The sequence below is a fragment of the Pinus tabuliformis genome, chromosome 3_2 (assembly GCF_031772625.1).
Source record: "Pinus tabuliformis cultivar Carrire ecotype Pingquan chromosome 3_2, CPIR1, whole genome shotgun sequence".
Taxonomy (NCBI): domain Eukaryota; kingdom Viridiplantae; phylum Streptophyta; class Pinopsida; order Pinales; family Pinaceae; genus Pinus; species Pinus tabuliformis.
Window position 1 is genome coordinate 389,234,383 of NC_142302.1, and position 19,364 is coordinate 389,253,746.

The 19,364-nt window shown below is 40.4% G+C and overlaps 1 protein-coding gene across 1 annotated transcript in view; it reads right to left on the reverse strand.

Annotated features, from left to right (window-relative positions):
* Positions 1 to 19,364, reverse strand: part of LOC149181039 (ARM repeat superfamily protein) — a 403,985-nt gene that overhangs the window by 37,220 nt on the left and 347,401 nt on the right. The window contains exon 13 of the mRNA XM_089416422.1: positions 2,249 to 2,386. Coding sequence (XP_089272548.1) covers positions 2,249 to 2,386 — 138 coding nt within the window. The remainder of the gene's footprint in view (positions 1 to 2,248; positions 2,387 to 19,364) is intronic.

Genomic DNA, 19,364 nt, shown 5'->3' on the forward strand with positions numbered 1-19,364 from the left:
TATTAGGCCCTTTTATGCCTAGCCGCGGGTCTAAGAGACCTCGACCTACCTCCTTCACCCTAGACGGCAGTGTTCTAGTATTGCTCTGGACTTTTTGGCCCTTAAACCCTAGCATTTCAGCCCTTCTTGGCTAGCGTCCAACCTTGAAGCCTTTTCCTTCTCCAATGTTAGCCCTTTTGAGCCTCCTCTTGTCACTTCATCCCTCGATCTGCCTTCCTAGCCTCTTTATCCCCCAACGTTGGCTCTTTATCCCCCAACGTTGGCCTAGCGTTTCCCTTCCTTGGTCACTTTCTTCCCTAATCTGCCCTAAGCCCTCACCTGAAATTTTTAAGACTGATTCTTTGGTGGTTTTGCAAGTTTAAAGTCTGCAAAATATTGATTTTCAAGTGGCATTTTCATCCAAAATTTTTGGGCCACTTGGGCAAGTGTTTCTACAAGGCTTGAGGCCTAGGGTTTGACCTCTAAACTCTAGTTTTATCTTTGTTTTATTACAACAACAATTAAGCCCTAAAATCACATATGACATGGTCAAAATTGTTTAAAATGGCAAAATTTTCATTTTTATGAATTTTGGCCACTTGGGCATCATAGATCTAGCCTAGATATAATTTTATGTTTGCTGGAATTTACTACATAACTGAAGTTTTCAGATCTGAAATTTCTGAATCATACACTTAATAAGAGTCTAAAACTTGAAATTTTCAATTTCCGGTAAATTTTCCTATTTCTAGGCAATTTTGACATTGATTGTAACTTCATTGGCTCGCTGATCTGTCATTTATTTACTATTGTAGTAAACATATCAGATCTGAAATTTCTCTGAAAATACATCTTAAACAGGCTAGTATATCTGATTTTCCAAGTTTGTCAAGTTATTTGGTGGTTGGGTTAATTTTTGTGACATTGGGCAATCATAAGCATTCTTAAATTGATATTTGTTTACTACCACTATAACATGTTTAATGTTGTCATAACAATCACTTTTTACTCATAAAAAGATCATTGGAACATAAGGTGCCTAATTATCTTCATATTTTGTTACTTGCTCCTAGCATTAATAGTGTGAAAGTGGCTAACATTGTGTTGTTCACATCTAATAAGCTCACTCACCTATAAGCAATTGAAATCATAAATTGTCTTGGCAATAAATCTCTTGGTCATACTGGTATCTTGTTGATGTATCTAATTTTCTATTAAGATAATTTGGCTCGTCTGAAGTATTGGATCTTATTGAACATTGGCATCTTATAGCATGTGAAGTTTGCACTTGTATCTTTTTACCATTTATCTTGTTAAGATTGTTATCTCAATAATTGTTAAATATTGTTTGCTTTAAGACAATTCACACTAAATACTTGAGTATCTTAAACAATCCTAACTCAAAATAATTTCACTCATCATCGTTGCATAAGCATCCTAGATCTAGCCTGCATTAAAACTTACCTCCTAGAATAATCTAGGTTGATAGAGATCTAGGGCAACCCTTCTCACCTAGCTTGAGGGGCTTGGCAACTCTTCGATGGTTAACATGGTGACCTTGCAGTCATTAGAGCCACAGTCTCTGTAGCGCCGAAGGCATTGAGTGATACAAGCACAACAGAACGTATCGTTAATCAGCCCTAGCCTGGTTCCTGTTGGCCTCCTTCCCACAACCTACCTTGGAGCCCGACTTCAAAATAGTTAAGGGAAGGTCCTACTTAGATGAGACATATAATTAAAATCAACCAAGATCATTGGATCTCATATAGGTCCTAGGACTTGCATATCATATAGATTAGTTAATCATTCAAACAACGGGTGTCCATCTGGTCACTTGGTCTTAATTTATCATAAGCAAGAATTGTGACTCCATTAAGGCACTGGTCTCATACTTAAAATCTAATCTAATCATTAATCTTGCTAAATTTAACCAAGTAACTAGGCCACTCATCCGTGTCTCCCAAACAAGTTGGTTCCCGACTTGTTTTCCTTCACCTCATTCCATAGAGACTACCCCCCATAGCCTGCTGTTGGGAGACAGCTAAAACAGAGTGGGTGGGGATCAGAGTAACAGCCCCCACCCTGAGCAGTTGTCACGGTTCCTATACAATCCAGGCGACAACATATGACAATTTGCTATAATCAATAAACAAATAATAAAGCAGAATGTGAACCTTCATCTAAGCTTTCAGCAAAAGAATACAAATAAAGAAATCTACCCATTAACAACATTGAAATTATATAAAACATTAAGGTTTGGAACTTATACAGATGGAGAATGCTTTGAAGAGTTTTCAGCTGCTGCATATATTAAATTACGGAGGCACGTTTCAGCTTGATCATTGAGTAATTGAGTACTTTCTCCTCGCTCTTGCCCTGAAATGGATGCCAAAGCATGTGTCCCAGCCTGTTTCATAATACATAAACGAAATTTTTGGTACATTAATTACAAACTTCCAACCTTTCCTAATGAATATTTTTGTTTCTATCAGAAATGAAAATTTTCTATACAACCTGCCTTTCAAATCAATTCAACTAATAAAATAAATGCAATAATTACCAGAAGAAACCAAAGACGGAAGAAAATAACGAGTAAAAGAAATAAAGTGAAGAAATAAGGAATCAACATACTACACAGCAGCAATGAGTATATAGATTGTAGATATTTACATTCTGGGATAGCTCCAGTGTAATTCTAACAACACTTAAACAATTCATTATTTGTTCCTTGTCATAAAAGAATCTATTTGTAGGAAGCAAATAAATATCATCAGATTTACTGATTTTTCCCTCTAATACCAGTTTAATTTTATATTCCAATCAGCTAAACATGTACGCAAATCATCATCTTCAAAAAGAACATCACACTTGCAGACTGTGTATGCAGGAACGTGAGTAAGAAGACCATTACATCTTTAGATGCCCCATATATTATGAAATTTGACGTCATTATTGTTGCTAATTCACAGATTCTCATGTGACATTGAGTGTCTTCACACATTGGAGGATGGAGTTACAAATATTGTGGTATTATTGTCAATGTTGCAATACATGCTAGATTTCCAAGGCAGTGATAAGATGTCTTAATATATCGCAATATATTCAAAATTATGATATTTTCCAATATTTTAATGACATTTTCATGATATCTTCCAACGATCAAGAATATATATATATATATATATATATATAAAGTTTGTTGAAATATTCCAATATTTTCCCTAATATTGCTGATAAATTATATTCCAGACCCTCAGCGATATATTCACCGATGCAATATTTTCCACACTACGAGGGCAAAAGATGTATCACCCTGATCCTTCATGATATGCTCCACTTCTGGTAGATAACTCTCTCAAGTCAAATCTCACTGCATTGAGAACTCCAGGTTTGCCACCTCTTATTTCCAGCCTTCACATGGCTCGAATTCAAAGATGCATCATGAGAAAAAGTACAAAATGACAAAGCTACACAAACAAATGTAAGATGGTATGCAAACAACACCAGAAATAGAAGAAAAATTGTCATGCACGAGAAAACACAAGAGAGCAAACATGCAAGGCCCAATGGGTGTAGGGCAGATGGTGATAGGGTGTTTTGTTAAGGCACTCCATGGTGTAAAGGTCACTGGTTCGAAATTCTATGGGAAAAAATCCAGCCATGCTAAGGGCTGGTGTGGCCCAGGCCGGGTGCGATCCCCGAGTGATTTTGACAGCGTAAATGTCCCTAGGTTGCAGCTAATCAAGCCACAGGTTAGTCATGCTAGTCATCTCAAGACTCACATAAATTAGAAAAGAAAAACAAGAGAGCAAACACGCAAGTATGAGAGAAGATTGATGCACTAAACACATGCTATGCACTCAATTGTATTATTATATATAGAGTACAAAATTTGGGGAGGGCAATCAAGGTTGACCAAGTCTGCAATAAAATATAACAGTGTGTGAGTGATCAATTTATACTAAGTCCCCCAAAAGTGACGTGGATAGTGTACAAAACAAAAAAGCACAAATATAATACATGTTCATCACAGTAAGTCTTATTGCTTCCTATCTGTTGAGAAGAATTTGTCCCCAATTTTTGCTGGAGAGGGGAAGAGTGTTGTTCAAATGCTGACTGGGACAGTCACTTGGCTTGAATGGGCAAAGTGCCTTTATAGCTTGTTACCCATCCAGATCCATAGGTAACCCGAGGAGAAATTTTTTCTCCTACATTGTAACTTGCCAGTGAACATCCCTACCATGATTCACAGATAGCCAGCCTCAAATGCCTCTCATCCATGATCCACTCAGTGTTACTGTTAATCTATCCTACTCACCTGATGAAGGTTCGTCATCTATTCTGAGGTACTTTAACCATTTTTGCATTCAAGTGCTTTCATTTAATGTTTAAGGCATTCTAGTATGGATCATAGGTTGAAATTGGATTATAGACTGCTATTGGTTGTGTACTTGTTCCCCTACTTCACCTTGGTGGTTATCATGTGTCCCTAGTCCAATGTGACCTTGCTTAGGGTCTTTTCTTTCATTGTCTAGGAGGGACACAAATGGGAGAATTTGATGGTGGTACCGCTCCATGTTACTCATACTTAACACTTGCCTTCGTTCCCCTATTATCCTTTATCCCATCTTTTGATTCGTTGTCATCAGTCATTCATACTAGAGAAGAAGGGGTTGAATATACCTAAGGTTGATCCAGCTATAAGAAAAGAAAGAGAATGAGCCAAATGTTAATATGTAAAAGAATGGAAAAGGATGTAAAGCAAGCAAAAATCAATTTTAGCTTGAGCTCTACCCCCTGTTATATAGCAACTTGGCCTTGAGAATATCCACCCATATCATGACTATCAAAGTAAAAAAGAACTCTAAGTAAATATCTCGATCCTGATGAAGGAGTAAACATCACATTATTAAAGGTAAAGGGGGATTATATGATTATTATTATGATAAATCCATAAGCTTGCTAAACAAGCTAAATCAAAGAAAGAAAGAAAACCGAATATATTGGGGGCTTGGAAAAGCAAAGGAAGGGGAAGGTAGCTCAAGCAGCTAAGCGCTCTTTCTACAAAAGAACTAATGGACAATGGTTTTTGGTAACCTAGTAGACGATGATAACTTTCATGACGTAAAACCCAAGCCATAACACATATCACTTGCACCCATCATTTAGATGGGTCAACCTAGGAACTATTCCTCCTTGTAGGGTTGGAAGCACCTAAGAAGGTCACATGATTACCCTCCCATACCTAAGTGAGGTAACTTATACATTGTAATGTCCCTTCCGAAATTAAATTGTTACAAGTTATCTATTCTACAATTCTGACAATCTTGGAGGCCATGGGACCCATGTGATTTTTGGGAAAAGACTTAGGAAGGAAAAAGGGGTCGAAATGTTTTGTTTTCATAGCATGGGGGCTACCCACATGACGAAATACGCACCACCTTAGAGGGAAGTTCAAATGACAAAGGAGGGAAAGTCGAATTGCTAAGTGGAGGGGGGCCACATGGGGAAAGAGGCCCACGAATTATAAATAGAGGAGGCTCAGCCTCATTTGGTATCTTTTGACATATTGAACTCAATCTTAGTTGCTCGAGCTGCTTAACCGGGTTACTGTGCTGTTTAGTACATGCGTGTCTCCGAGTGAAGATTTCAACCCTTGATTTGGTGGACTTCGAGTGCCAGCCCTAGAAGAGAGTTCTTCTTCATCTCACTTCGTAGCAGCAACAGGGAGACGAGTTACAACAGCTGTAAGTCGAGTACTAATGGCAGGGGGGGTAACAACCGTGCAGGGATTGCGTAGTCACAATGTGAGGCACTTCGGGAAGTTGGGGAGACACAAGCATCCTTCATCATTTTCAGGAGTATAGAGGACAGCTACAGACAAGAGGGTCATCCTACACGCAGGACTGCATCATCTCCTCCATGACTGCGCAGTCATTGGAGTGAGACTCTTTGGCGCAACACCATCGGGGGGAGTTTGGAGCTGGGAGGCTGGGAGATCATTTGGAGGGCCATTTGGGGAGGATTACTAGAGTTGGGAGAGAAGAGATTGACAGGATCAGTCACAGCAATAGAGTTTGAAATTGGAGGGCCAAGCTGTGAAGGGTCAATTTTTGAAGGTTGGAACCAAGGGAAACCATTTCTGGGTTTTTCTAAGTTTTGGGCAAGGATCACACTCCTAATTTTATAGAATTTTCTAGGCAGATCTAAGGGGTCAAACAGGGGTCCCAACTCAGCCAGTAGCTAGAAGAGCTAAGGGGAATTTGGGCCAAAATTCCAAGGTCAACATTTGTCCAATTCCTTAGTGGGTTATTTTGGGTATTTGGTGGAGCGGTCGGTAATTCCCCGTAATTTTCTGAGCACCGGAATTGGTCTTTCCAGCAGCATCTTTGCAACAGACAGCCAGTGTCACAAGGGCAACGCAAGGCATCATTGCAACAGTTATTTGTGCCATCTAGGCTTGACATATTACCACCTGAGCTTGATCACACTTGCCATTGAGGCAAGCCCAGGTGCACCACTTCCTTAGGTGCACAGAAGAGTGTTCCCATTCTCTATTCTTCAGATTAAGTGCGTATTTCTCATCTAGAAGCCACTGCTCTATCAGGTTCTCTAAAATCCCTTGCTCATTGTGTGTTATTTGACAGTAAATTAAATAGATGATATGTCAAAGATTCCTTGTTCGATACATTTACCAGCATTGCCTTTTCTCTGAGTTTATAATCAGACCATAACATTACAAAGCACTACCATTGTCACTCAAATTTTTATCAAAGTTGAATAAAAGAAAAAAAACCTACAGCAGTGGACCTTTCACTTGTATGATGAAACCTCTCATTTAAAGGCATACTAAACTCAGAGTATGTATTGTTGAGGTATAATCTGAACATCTCTTGTTCTAGGGTTATTTGAAATATTGTTGCCTATTGCACTGTACATGCAGAAGTAGGATTGAGTATAAACATCATGTGCAGAGGGCCCTTAGCTTGTTAATGTCCAACCTTGAATTACTGTAGCTATCTTGTATGCCACTATTGCCACAAGCCTTTTAATAATGGAGTATTTAAAACATCTCATGCATCAACACAACAGTCCCTCAATAGACTGCAATATAGATCAGAAAACGAAATTGGTCAACAAACCTCTCTCAAAAGAGATCCATGCCATTCCTAACCATGAGCAGCCAAGAGATTTGTAGAAGGAGCCAGAGATTGGACACAAGATCCTTGCACTTGGGACAAATTTGAAACACATGAGGGTTACAGTGAAAGCTCTTTTCAAACTAGATAAACTGGATGCACTCCCTTCCAAAGTGAACCAATTAGAGGGAAAGAAACTAATTTGGGCTCTAAAACCAGCTATGCTTGCTCTCATACAACACAAATTCTTGGAGGAACCTTGTGAAGGGGTTAGACTTCTAGTTGTGTCCTGTCTCAGTAACATTATGAGGTTAACCGCACCTATACCTCTTCATAATGATGATGTTATGGGGAGAGCTTTCAGATTGATAGTAGGGACCTTTCAGGACTTGGATAACATCTTGGGTCTTACCTTTGGGAAAAAGCTCCAAATTTTGGAAGATATGGCCAAGCGCCGAACCTATGACATCATGTTTTATCTAGATTGTGATGACTTGATTTTTCAAATGTTCCAATACTTCTTCAGCATTAAGAAACATCATCCAGACACGGTCAAAGCACCCATGTAGTCCATCTTGTCTTCAATTATGGGCGACTGTGATGCCATCTACAAGAAGTTACAATCTAAGTTGTTGGCCATTTGGAGAAAGGAATAGGTGGTCTCGCCCACTGCTTATGAGCTAGCCGAGATGTTGGTTGAGAAGAACATTAGACAAATAGGACAAATGATTAAACAAATAATAGGACAAATAGGGCAATGGATAGGACAAATAATTCAATTTGGTCACAAGGTTGAGTTATATTTTTCTTTGAGAGATACCTTATGAACCTTACAATGTGATTGGTTGCAGAATGTGGATCCCCATCGAACATTGGCATCCTTAACAGTGGAGCCTGCTTACGCATCCTTATCAGCATAGTTTTAAAAACCGGCGGAAAAAACCGGTAACCGGCCGATTGGAGGCCTGGCCGGTCCGAACCGGCCCTTCTAACCCGGTTTCCTCCTTCACTCGCCCAAAATACAGCCCTAACCGGTAAAAACCGGCCGGTTTAGGGCGGAACCGGCCGGTTTATAGCTAACCGACCGGTTCCGTCCTAAACCGGCCGGTTTTTGGACAGGCCGCCGGTAAAAGGAAAAAGCACTGCGGTTTTGGCTGTTAGTGGTGGTTTAGGGGTTTTGGGGGGCAGGGAAAGGTGTTTTCCCTCCAAAAACACCCTCACACTTGCTATAAGACACCCCTCTCACTCTCATTTGTCTCACACAACTGATTTGGAGTGTTTGTGAGTGTTTGTGAGTTTGTTTGTGAGCTTGGAGAGTGTGGAGTTTTTGCTGAAGTAGTCATCTTGGAGTTGGAGTTGGAGCTATTTTGGAGATAGTGTGTAGCTGTCAGTGGAGTTGCCATCTTCAAGAGGAGGCTAAGGGAGCTAGTTTGCATTTCCAGGTAAGGATTTGCACTTGATAATTCCTCATTTGAGTCTGCTGTCCATGAATTTTTTTTTGTGTTATAAACTTCTCACTTCTATGATCTACCATCCAGGGAGTCATCATGCCTCCAAAAGCCGAAGATACTGCATGGGCTCATTGTGATATGATTGATGGCAAAATGATCTGCAAATATTGCCAAAAATCCATTCAAGGAGGGGGTATTAACAGGTTCAAGCAACACTTGGCTGGGATAGGAGGCCATGTAAAGCCATGTGGAGCACCAAATGAAATAATAGGGCATATTAGGGCAGAATACCTTCAGAAGTTTGAGACTCAAGTCACTGAACCAATAGAGAAGTTTGTGGCTACACAGTTTGGGAGTCGAGACTCAACCAACTGAGTTTGATCATGATGACTGAGACTCATGAGAAGTTTCAACTTCAAGTGATAATGTTGATCACTATTATAGTATTGCTATTATCATATATGTAGAGTCTAGAGTCTAGACTGAAGTCTTGTAGTAGGCCACTGGCCCCATAGTTTGTAGGCTTTATTTTTGCACTCTAGTGGCCATTTAGAGCCTCATTGCTTATGTATTTTGTCGATGATATGTATTGCACTCGGTGCCATTTTGATATATTCACCTTTAAGGCTTTACATGGTATATCAATGAGCAATCTTTCCATATTTTGTCTCTATTGGCTTGGAATCATGGTTTTAAATCTTAAAAATAGTTTTTTTCATTAAAAAATAATTATTTAATGTATTTTTCTAAAACCGGTTCGTTTAGACCAAACCAGTCCCGGTTAGACCGGTTCCGGTCGGTAAACCGGTTCATTAGGTGGACCGGTCCGGTCACCGGTTCCGGTTTTAAAAACACTGCTTATCAGTCGAGCCTCGTTGCCGATCCTCTCCCGTTGGTCGAGCCTGCTTACGCATCCTTAACAGTCGAGCCCCGTTGCCGATCCTCTCCCGTTGGTCGAGCCTGCTTACGCATCCTTAACAGTCGAGCCCCTCCGGACCTTATGGTCGAGCAACTAAAGTTCCTCTCCCTCGTAACCTCGGCCGAGTCGATGGCGGATTTTCAGAAAATAGAGAGAGAAATCGATGGCAGCCTTAACAGTCGAGCCGATGGCGACCTTATTAGTCGAGATATTCTTCATGCATTCCGATGAGGGATACTGCAGGATCCCTATCACCTTTATGGCGGGAATATATGTTCTCAACATATTTTTGGGTCCTTAATGACATGGCAGACACCAGGGCGAATGAAATTGCCTTGACAAATGTTTTATTCACCCTACAAGCATTGAATTTTGAGATCAATGAAGAACTAGGGCTTCGTTCTTCCAATGGAATCGACAATAATGAAATGTCAACATGTCATATGGAGAACAAAACACCGGGCTCAATCCCTAACAACGGCGCCAAAATGTTACCGCTCAAACTAGTAGGGTGCCTAAAAGGGATGACTGTTAGATCAAAGGCAACAATGGGAACTTAGCCCACCGTCACCTCAGCTAAGACTCCCTACTCTTTACAGACTTTCACCAATGGGAAGACACTGAGTATATGGAAAGTCACTTGTGAAAGATGAATCAACAAATGGATGTGAAGTGACCTTAATGATCCTTTTCCTAGAAGGGGGTTAAGAATGGAGCTTGCTTCCTCTTCAAGCAAGGTACAAAGATTTCTAAGAGAAGGAGGTGAGGATTTAAGGTCTAGGTTTAAGGAATGTGTCTTGCAAAGGAGCTCCTCAATCCCTAAAATCCTTATTGAACGTGGTTTCCCAAGTGGTTCTTGAAGAATTAACTTTTCAAAGGTATGAGACCATACAAGACCAAGTGGACCTAGCCTAAGTTAAGGGGAGGGAGTTTAGCAACTAATGATGATCTGAACCCAAACAAGGAAAAGGAAAGGATCAAAACAAAAATTTTCACTTAAAGGTGTCATATTGATCCTATGAGGTACTAGCCTAGGGAAGACCAGGGCAAAGTTTGATCTCAGAGCTAGGGCTTGGGATATCTCACAATCCTACTGTCGGAATTTCTTCGAATTTCGAGAAGACCTTGAGGACACACCAACGCAACAGAGGCTAAGAGATCAAACTTTTTATGTGGCTACCTTGACAGGAAAGTGATGCCCTAGGTGACCCAGCGTGGCTAGACCAAGAAACGCGGGGAAAAAAGTAAAGAAAAAGGTTTAAGGTGATCACCTTATGGTGGACCAATGCCTAACTCCTCTTAGGGATATGGAGTCAGGAAGAATTATGAAGAAGGATCTAGTTTCTAGCTCAAAGAGGCTATAAGGGCAACTTCGTCCAATGTTAGGGCAGAAAAAGAAAGTGACCTTAAATTGTTTATATTTCGCTTGCAGATGAAGATCTCTTATTGAAATAACAACAATCTTTAGGAAAATTCGTTCAACAAACATGGCCCATACACAGAGATATGCTATGTAAAAACATAATTCCATAATGAAGCAATAGATGCATGCAGCAATTAGCTCTAAAATAGCAAAAATCCCATGATCAATGTATGTGACAAAGTAAAAGAAAACAACATCAAAGTTGTACTTACATGTAAGAGAATATATCCAACCATCAATACATTTGCCAATAAAGAAGCTCCAAGATAAGAAAATCCAATCCAAACATCAAAATTTATCCATGCTCCAATTTGTTCTCCAAGAAAGAAATGTGAAATTCTCAAGATAGAGAATGATCCAATCCAAAGTGATGATACAAAATGATTTCATGTCTTTCCTATTTATACACTCATTAGGAGTTCGAATTACCTAATTTGAGGCTACATTACCCCATCAACTAAAATAATGTGCAAATAACTATCTATTAATGACAAGCCCAACAAACTAGCTCATAAATAAAATAATAAGCCTTCGCAGAGGTCGAATAATCAATAATGCATGTCATTGGACTCTCTAAGAGGCCTGATGAAGTCCCTTAAGTGCCAAAATGATGAATTGGACTTCCAATAGTAATGGACAAGGGATTGGCCCCTTGTTCTCCACATAATACACCTGTGATACTCCTAATGGCTGTGAGGACACACAAGTGACCTCATGGTCTCCAAGTCAGTCGAAAATGCCTGTAGACCATCTGTAAGGGCTCAAATGATGGTGTAAGAGATGCCACATCAACATACAAATCCCAGGTCATCTAGCAAGTGCATGGTATAACTAAGGGGCTGGATGGGCAAAGGTGAACCAGGTGCATCTTCCTCGTCCGATAGGTGAATCTCAAGCAATCTGTGAACATCTTTAGGGATCCATGGAGTGTTGTCTACTGTTGTGGAGGCCCATGGCTCTCAACACACACCATACATGTGCCAATGTAGCTCTCTTGAGGGTTAGGACCTCGTATAGAGACACCAAACCCAAGATGGAGACCACCTGCAACCCTGCATAAGATCCACTACGTCCCCTAACTTTCCAGTACAACAAGTCATCAAGGAAATCGAGTAAAGGAGCTTACAAACCATGGACAACAAGTGGGGACTTCATAATGGCATGCCCTTCCATAATGGGCTTTGCCATGTGCTAATGCCTCCAATCTCCAAATGGGGTTAACCAAGTATCCCATTAGATGGTTTCTAACTTTCTACTTCTAAAGATGATAATATGTCTAAGGTACATCCTTTTAAAGGTGGTGACATGTGATAAAGAGATTAATGGAGTAGGGAATGAAAAAGGGAAACCCTGGGCCACATGTTGGGGTGCAAGGGTAGCTAGTAAAAGGGAAGCCCACACTTGGGTATATAATGTATAGGAGGGAGAAATCGTGGTACATGAGGTGCCCCGACCTTGATTTTTTTACCCTTTTTTGTATGTCTTTTTCCTTTTATGATTTTTCTTTAATTAACTGCTTGGGGCTCAAGGGGTAAGAGCATGATGTGTGAGATATGGCAGTGGATATCCCCTTTAAGGTAGGGAGGTTCATTGCCCACCAGGGGTTGGGACCAGTGTTACTTGGGAGCGGGAGCGAATGCGGGGAGAGGGAGCGAAAACGGGAGCGGGAGCGACATTTTCAGAAGCTCCCAGTTTCGGAGCGAATCCCAGAGCGTTTTATATATATATATATATATATATATATATATATATATATATATATATTTATATTTATATTTTGATACATATATGTCAACAAAAACATGTAGAATAATGAATTAGATATAAAAAACATAAAAAAACATAGATTGAACCATATAACAACAATCATATAGAAGCTATAATCTTCATCAACCATGTCCACAAGTTAGTAACATAGTAACATACAACATATTGAGTCTCATGATTCATCAATCTTAAAGTTTCAAACTTTCAAAATTCAATATATAACATTTATCATCATTGATCACCAAAGTTGTACTTGTAAGCTAAGTGTAACCATTACAACAAATAATATCTAACATGAAATGAAATGTTATAAAATGAAATGAAATGAAACAAATTTCAACTTTCATGAAGCATCATATTCATAATCATTACTAATGAGTTATAATTGCCAACTTCAAACTTAAATTGTCATATATTGTTTAAAAAAATATCATAATAAATATGAAAGAGTCAATAGTTATAAAAGCTACCAGAAACTAGAAAAGAGAAGTAAATCTATTATCTAATTCTTATGCTTGGGCCTCTTGCCACCATGAGAATTGTCTAATTTTTTAGTCTTGTTGGAAAATCAGGATCTTTGTCATTAATATCACCCTCTAAGCATTAATATCCAAAGGTATCTTTGTCATTACCTCTGTATCTGTATAGGGATCTTTGTCATTAATATCACCCTCTAAGCATTAACATAAGATAGAAAAAGCATAGCATGTCAAGTCAAGATTTTGTTTGACTGATGCGTGCATTTTTAGGAGGGTCATGATAGAGGAGTTCGACAACCAATGTCACTAACATCAAGGTACATAGAGGGATTGGTGCTCTTGATTAAATACGAGTTCCATACCCTAATACATGACAAAAGTCAATGGAAACATTGCAATCCCCCAATCCTGAAATCCTGAAAAACTGATAAGTCTGCTAGATTTTGAATGAAATCTAAAATTCTACTTTCTCCATATGAAATCCAATGAGGTCGGAACCACTCTCAAACATCCTGAGTCATTTCATGGTAATGTTAAAAATTTAGTAAAAGGATGAAAATGAAGATTAAGGAGAATGTCACTTTTACGTTAAGAATTTAACATTACCATGAATAGCATATCAATACTAGGGCCTAGAATTGATCATTAAGCTGCCCCACTCAAAAATTATTTGTTTCTTTCAAAAAAAATTGCATTTCGAACATTACTACAAAAAAACAATTGCAAAAAAGGAAAAAAGCTCTTGAAAAGGCAGGGAGCGAAAAAAAATTTAGGGCGCGCGCTCCCGACCCGCTCCTGAGTCGCTCCCGCCTGGAGCACGGATTAGAAGCGGGATCGAGGCCGAGGGGGGAGGCGCTCCCCTGCAACACTGGTTGGGACAATCATCGGTTCCTAAATGATAAAGAAGGCTCATCAAGGGCCCATAGTAACCAAGGTGATGGCCATCATGATGGGGTAGAGCTCATGTGTTGGCTTTTTCCCACGTGCTAAATGTGTTTGTCCCGGCCATATTTTCATTTTGTGGCACATTTCCCTATTGAATGTGGCCAATTATGCTTTTATTTTTCTTTTCAGATGCATCAACCTCTGGGGCATCATTTCATGCCTAACCCAACGTGTGGGCAAGGGGAAGGGGAGAGCTAGCCCTATGTAAACCCAGTGGAGGAATGTGGACCTAGGTGGGAGAAATGATGAATGGGGTTAAGTGGAAAGGGGGCAATATATGTGGATAAGGGAGCGGGACCATGCAACCAATATCGACGTTTCCCATGTAATACCATCTGTAAATCCCAAGGGCTAGTAAAATATATCCCACGAGATTAGGGTCAAGGGTTAACATCCAAAAGAAGGTCTAAGGGACAAGAGCATAGAACTAGCCCATTCTTTTCTCTGAATCCCCCCATTAATCCATGCCCAGAAATGTCCATGATAAGAAAACTACAATACTTAATTACCAAATGACAAGGCATGCCTTTAGGTTCGGGAGGAGCACCTTCAAACATACAATCATGGCAGATGGGTGAGGAACCACATGGTTGGCTCAGGTGGCAGAGAAATGGCACAACAAGTTATTTGGTGGCTACAAGAAGTTGCTGGCTGCCAGTTGAGGACCATCTTGGAGAAAAAATTTCTCCTAGGGATATCACCCACAAAATGGTGGGTAACAGGCAGCTAGCAAAGCGGCAGTATTTCCAGGTAGCAGCCCTCTCCAAGAGTACACAAACAGGGCATGCAACATAGTTTGGCCACTTGTACCCATTACAGGGAGAGGCAGGGATTTCCTGATGGAAATTGTTGATTGACCAAACAGAGTTGCATGAGTTGGGCATGGTGCCACATAGGAGAATTATCCCAGATACAGGTGCCTATGCATCTAATCCCCCCCATACGATGGATTGGCGAGAGATCATGAGTTGGTACCCTATTGATGGAGTATCATTTTTAGTCAGGAACATTGTACTGCAAGAGCCCTTAGATGTGAGGGATTCTACATGCTCCAGTTGGTAGCAGGATGTAGGTTGGCCACTCATCAGTGTTTCAGCACAGCATCAGCATGGTGAGATTGGCCTTGGTCTATGCCAAGTGTTGGATTGGAGAGAGGTGATGAGTTGGTACGTGGTGGATGGAGTAGCACTCATGGTGGGAGTTATAGCACAACAGGAGCCATGGAGCATTGATACTTGTTCTTGGTGGCATTGGGATCCAGGGGGGATTGGTTGATTATAGGTTCAGTCAGCGATTGGTCTGGGATCCGAGCATTGAGGGGTCCCTTCATGGTGGGTTAACACAGAGGCATACCATCACCCAGTGGTTTGTATGGGATCCGGGCATTGGGTCTTAGTTTAATTGGGCCACCAAACTTGTCCACGAGTTTGGATTGCTTAAGGGAAAGCAATCTTGGGGCGGGATGATTTGTGATGTTCCTTTTTCTAGTGTTCCTTACGGCATGGTTAGGATGGACTTCTAGGGTTGGACGCAGCTAGGTCACATGAGCTAGCTTACTCTATTAGCGGGCCCAGGGGCTCTTGGAGAAGTTTTGACGAGTTTCTATGAGGATTGTTGACATTCGCTTGGTATATTCCATCATCTGCACAGTTTGTCTTTCGTTCCGGTGCATTCTGACAACTTTCAAAAAACAGAGTTATTAATGGCCCTAACTCCACCAATTACTCTTAAGGTGGCATTCCAAGAGAAATTCTTGACAGAATGTTGATTTAAGGTAGCATCGATTGTTCTCTAGCCATGAAAATTGGTGGAGAGGCTAAGGCAAATAAGATCTCCAAGACCCAGAAGTCATTTGGGGAAATTCCACCCAAATGGAGAGATATTAAAATAATTAATATTTTTAATGGGGTTCCTAAATCTAAACTTAGGAAAATTAAAATATTAATGTGTATTAATATAAAATGGGTGAAAAAGTTCTGAACGACGAGGATCAAGCCAAATCTAATCTTAGTCGTAAATTAGGGACTTAATCTCAACCGTTGAATCGTCAACAGGAAAAGTATAAGAGGAGGCTTGAGCGCTAGTTGGAGATACACCAAGTTGATCAAGAATTCGATTTTTTGAGGTAGGGTTTGCTAAAAAATCGAGTTAGTGATCTGTTGCTGCGAGGGGCAGTTCGACAGAAGGTCGAGAATACTTATCAGAGGGGCAGAGAAAGTGTTGGAGAGACAGTGTAGAGCCTTGGAAGGTTGATGCAGAGGCAGCCAGGACTGACGCAGAGGCTGAGGGGGCGAGCGCAGATGACGTAGAGGGCCAAGAGGCTAACGCAGAAGCAACAAAGGCTAGCAAAGCTAACGCTGGGCTGAAGAGGCAACGTTGAGGAACTTTCGTGGGGCAAACTGGCAGCTGAGAGGCAAACGAAGAACAAAAGAGGGTGATGCAGTCCCTGGAGGGTGACGCAGTTCCACAGAGAAGCTTGGAGCAGCTTTTGTTGTCCAGCTAAGGAACTGTCGAAGTTGTTGTGGGATCAATCATCCAGTTGTTGATCAGACGTAATATCTGTCTCTGAGGAGAGGTACTTCTTCCAAGGAAATTCTCTGAACGATGAGCCATTTCTGGTACCCTAGTTGTATTCAGAAAACTACATAATAATAAAATCCTCATATTTGTTGCACCGGTTTTCCCGCATTGGGTTTTTTCAAGGACGATTGTCCAAAAATAACGGTGTCCCTTGTGTGATTGTCTCAGTTATTTCAGTTGTTGATATGTATATGTGCTAACACTGCATTTGTGTTCATTTCAGAATTTATATTTATAAATAACTTGTTAATGGATAGAACAAGTAGGAGATAATAAACCAGATAATGCAATAGGGATTTCTGATGTGTCAAACATAGAAATTTCAACACATAACACCTTAGGGTAATAGCTCGTTGGAACCGGAACAAGAAGATCTACAGGATGGGATGGTTAGAAGTGAGTTTTAGTGACCTGAGGAGGCATGGTGGCCAATTTACCATTTTACCACATTAAAAATATATTTTAATTGAATTAAAAAGAGGGAAATGTGGTCAATGATTAAAATAATAATAAAAATAGTAGGTTCTAGCGGGGTCCATCAGATCTATAAAAGAGGAGGAGGTCAATGGAGGACATCTTGGATTTGATCTTTCTTCTTGTATGAGAAATTGAGAACCCAGTTCTCTACTTCATTGGTAGCCCCAGGATAGAAACCCTCGGGTAACTCAATGAGATTGGAAGAGTACCCATCTCCCCTTGGTGAATTCATCCAGAATTCACAAGAGAGCTTAGCAGTGGCAGTTCAGTTCAGTTTTGGTAAAGGGCCCGTGGAGCATTGGAGCAGATCCTTGAGGCAAATTCTATCTAAACTATATCAGTAATTCTTTTATTTCAGCATGTAAAACTTTAAAACTCCAGTTTATAAATTATAATAAAAGCTGAGATTATTTCTGCTCATTGTATGATTGAATTACATGCCCTCTATTGTTATATTTTACATGGCAGTCTTCTGTTAATTTAATGGTAATTTTATGGAGAAATTTGGTTGAGTTAGATTTCTGCAAAATTAGCCAAATATCCCGTTTGGGATATTACAGTTGAAACCGAAGAATGGATGTGGAATAAGGTCTTGTAATGTATGATGGAAAGTGGTAAGTATGGAATAGGGATAGATGGAACACGCTATATCAATCAAGGCTTCTCGAGTAGTGCCCCTCCTATACTCTTTGGGCCATTAAGGGTGGTCCCACTAGCTAGGATCAAAGATTAAACCCCCATTTAAGGTCAGGGAAAAAAATCAAAACCCCTTTCTTCTAGGTCACCCCATAATCCATATCAAAATCCCAAATACAAACAAGCATAAGCACCCGATTGCAAAATGAATAAGTATCTTTTGATCAGAAGCCCACCTTCATCTTTGTGTTCTTGCCAGATGGTTGAGAAGGTATATGATTGATGCAAGTGGCAAAGATAAAATGGCACATCACCAGCTAGTGGTATGTAATATTCCTAATGGAAATTTACAATGATAAATAAAGCAAACACAGAAAAAACACAGAAAATTACTCAAACATCAAAACACCATTTTAAAGCCAAAAATTGCATTGTTGAGCCATTTTATTGATAAATCATGAAGTACAATAGGTGCCTGGAAAGTATGCACCTGGGCTTGCCCTAGGCAAGCTAGCTAAGCCCAAGTGATGAATATGAGATCTCCTCTAAGAGTGCTAGCTGGTTCTCCTTGGCTCTGCGTTGGAATGCCCAAAAAGTGTGTTGTTGGCTATGTAGAATGGTTGTTAGGGCCTCCTCCGATGCTCAGAAAATTAACCCCGAGCTCTCCACCAAATACCCAAAATAACCCATGAAGGAATTGGCCAAATGTTGACCTTGAAATTTCGGCCCAAATTCCCCTAGTTTCTGTAGTTGTTGCCTGAGTTGAGACCCCTGTTTGACCCTTCAAACCTGCCCAGAAAATTCTACCAAATTAATTTTGGCCTCTCCTCAATAAACCCAGAAAAAACCAAAAAAGGATTTGTCCTAGTTTTGACGCTACAACATTGACCCCAAACGCTTGGCCCTCTTCCACAAGCAGAAGATGTAACCTGTAACAGATTTTGTGTTTGTTGCTCCTCCAAAATGCTGGAAAATTCCCCAAAATAGTTGTGATCTCCAACAAAGTTCCTCCCCGGACTCCACCTCAAGTCTTAACTCCAAAATCACTTCACTCCTCAACCTCCCAGTGTGCCTCCTCCTAGAACTATGCAATCCCTGCATTGTTGTTGTTGAGCCTCTCTACAAGCTCACACTCCCTGCTACCGGTACGAACCAAAATAGATGGAACTCCCTCCTTGGGCTAGCACTCGAAATCCACTGAAGCAAGGGTTGAGATTTTCGTTCGAAAACAGTTGTGTGCTAAACAACACTCGCAAACTTGGCTTCCGCTCAAACGTGTTATGTCAAAGACAATTTCTCAAAGTTGAATGAGTGACCAAAATGAGTGTCTCTTACTCCTTTTAAAAAAGAGCCTCCAAGATGCCCATGTGGGCCCAACTCGACTTTCTGCCACAACTTCGGTCAAATGAGAGTGTGTTGCCCATATGGGCCGCAATTCTCTATGAGTGGCCCCAATGTACCACTAGTGGCTCGATTTTCTCCTCCATCCTATAATGTTTGGAACTCACACTTGATCAAAAATATATGTGGGGCTATTGAAAATTGTAACTAGGTTCGGTCTTCATAATG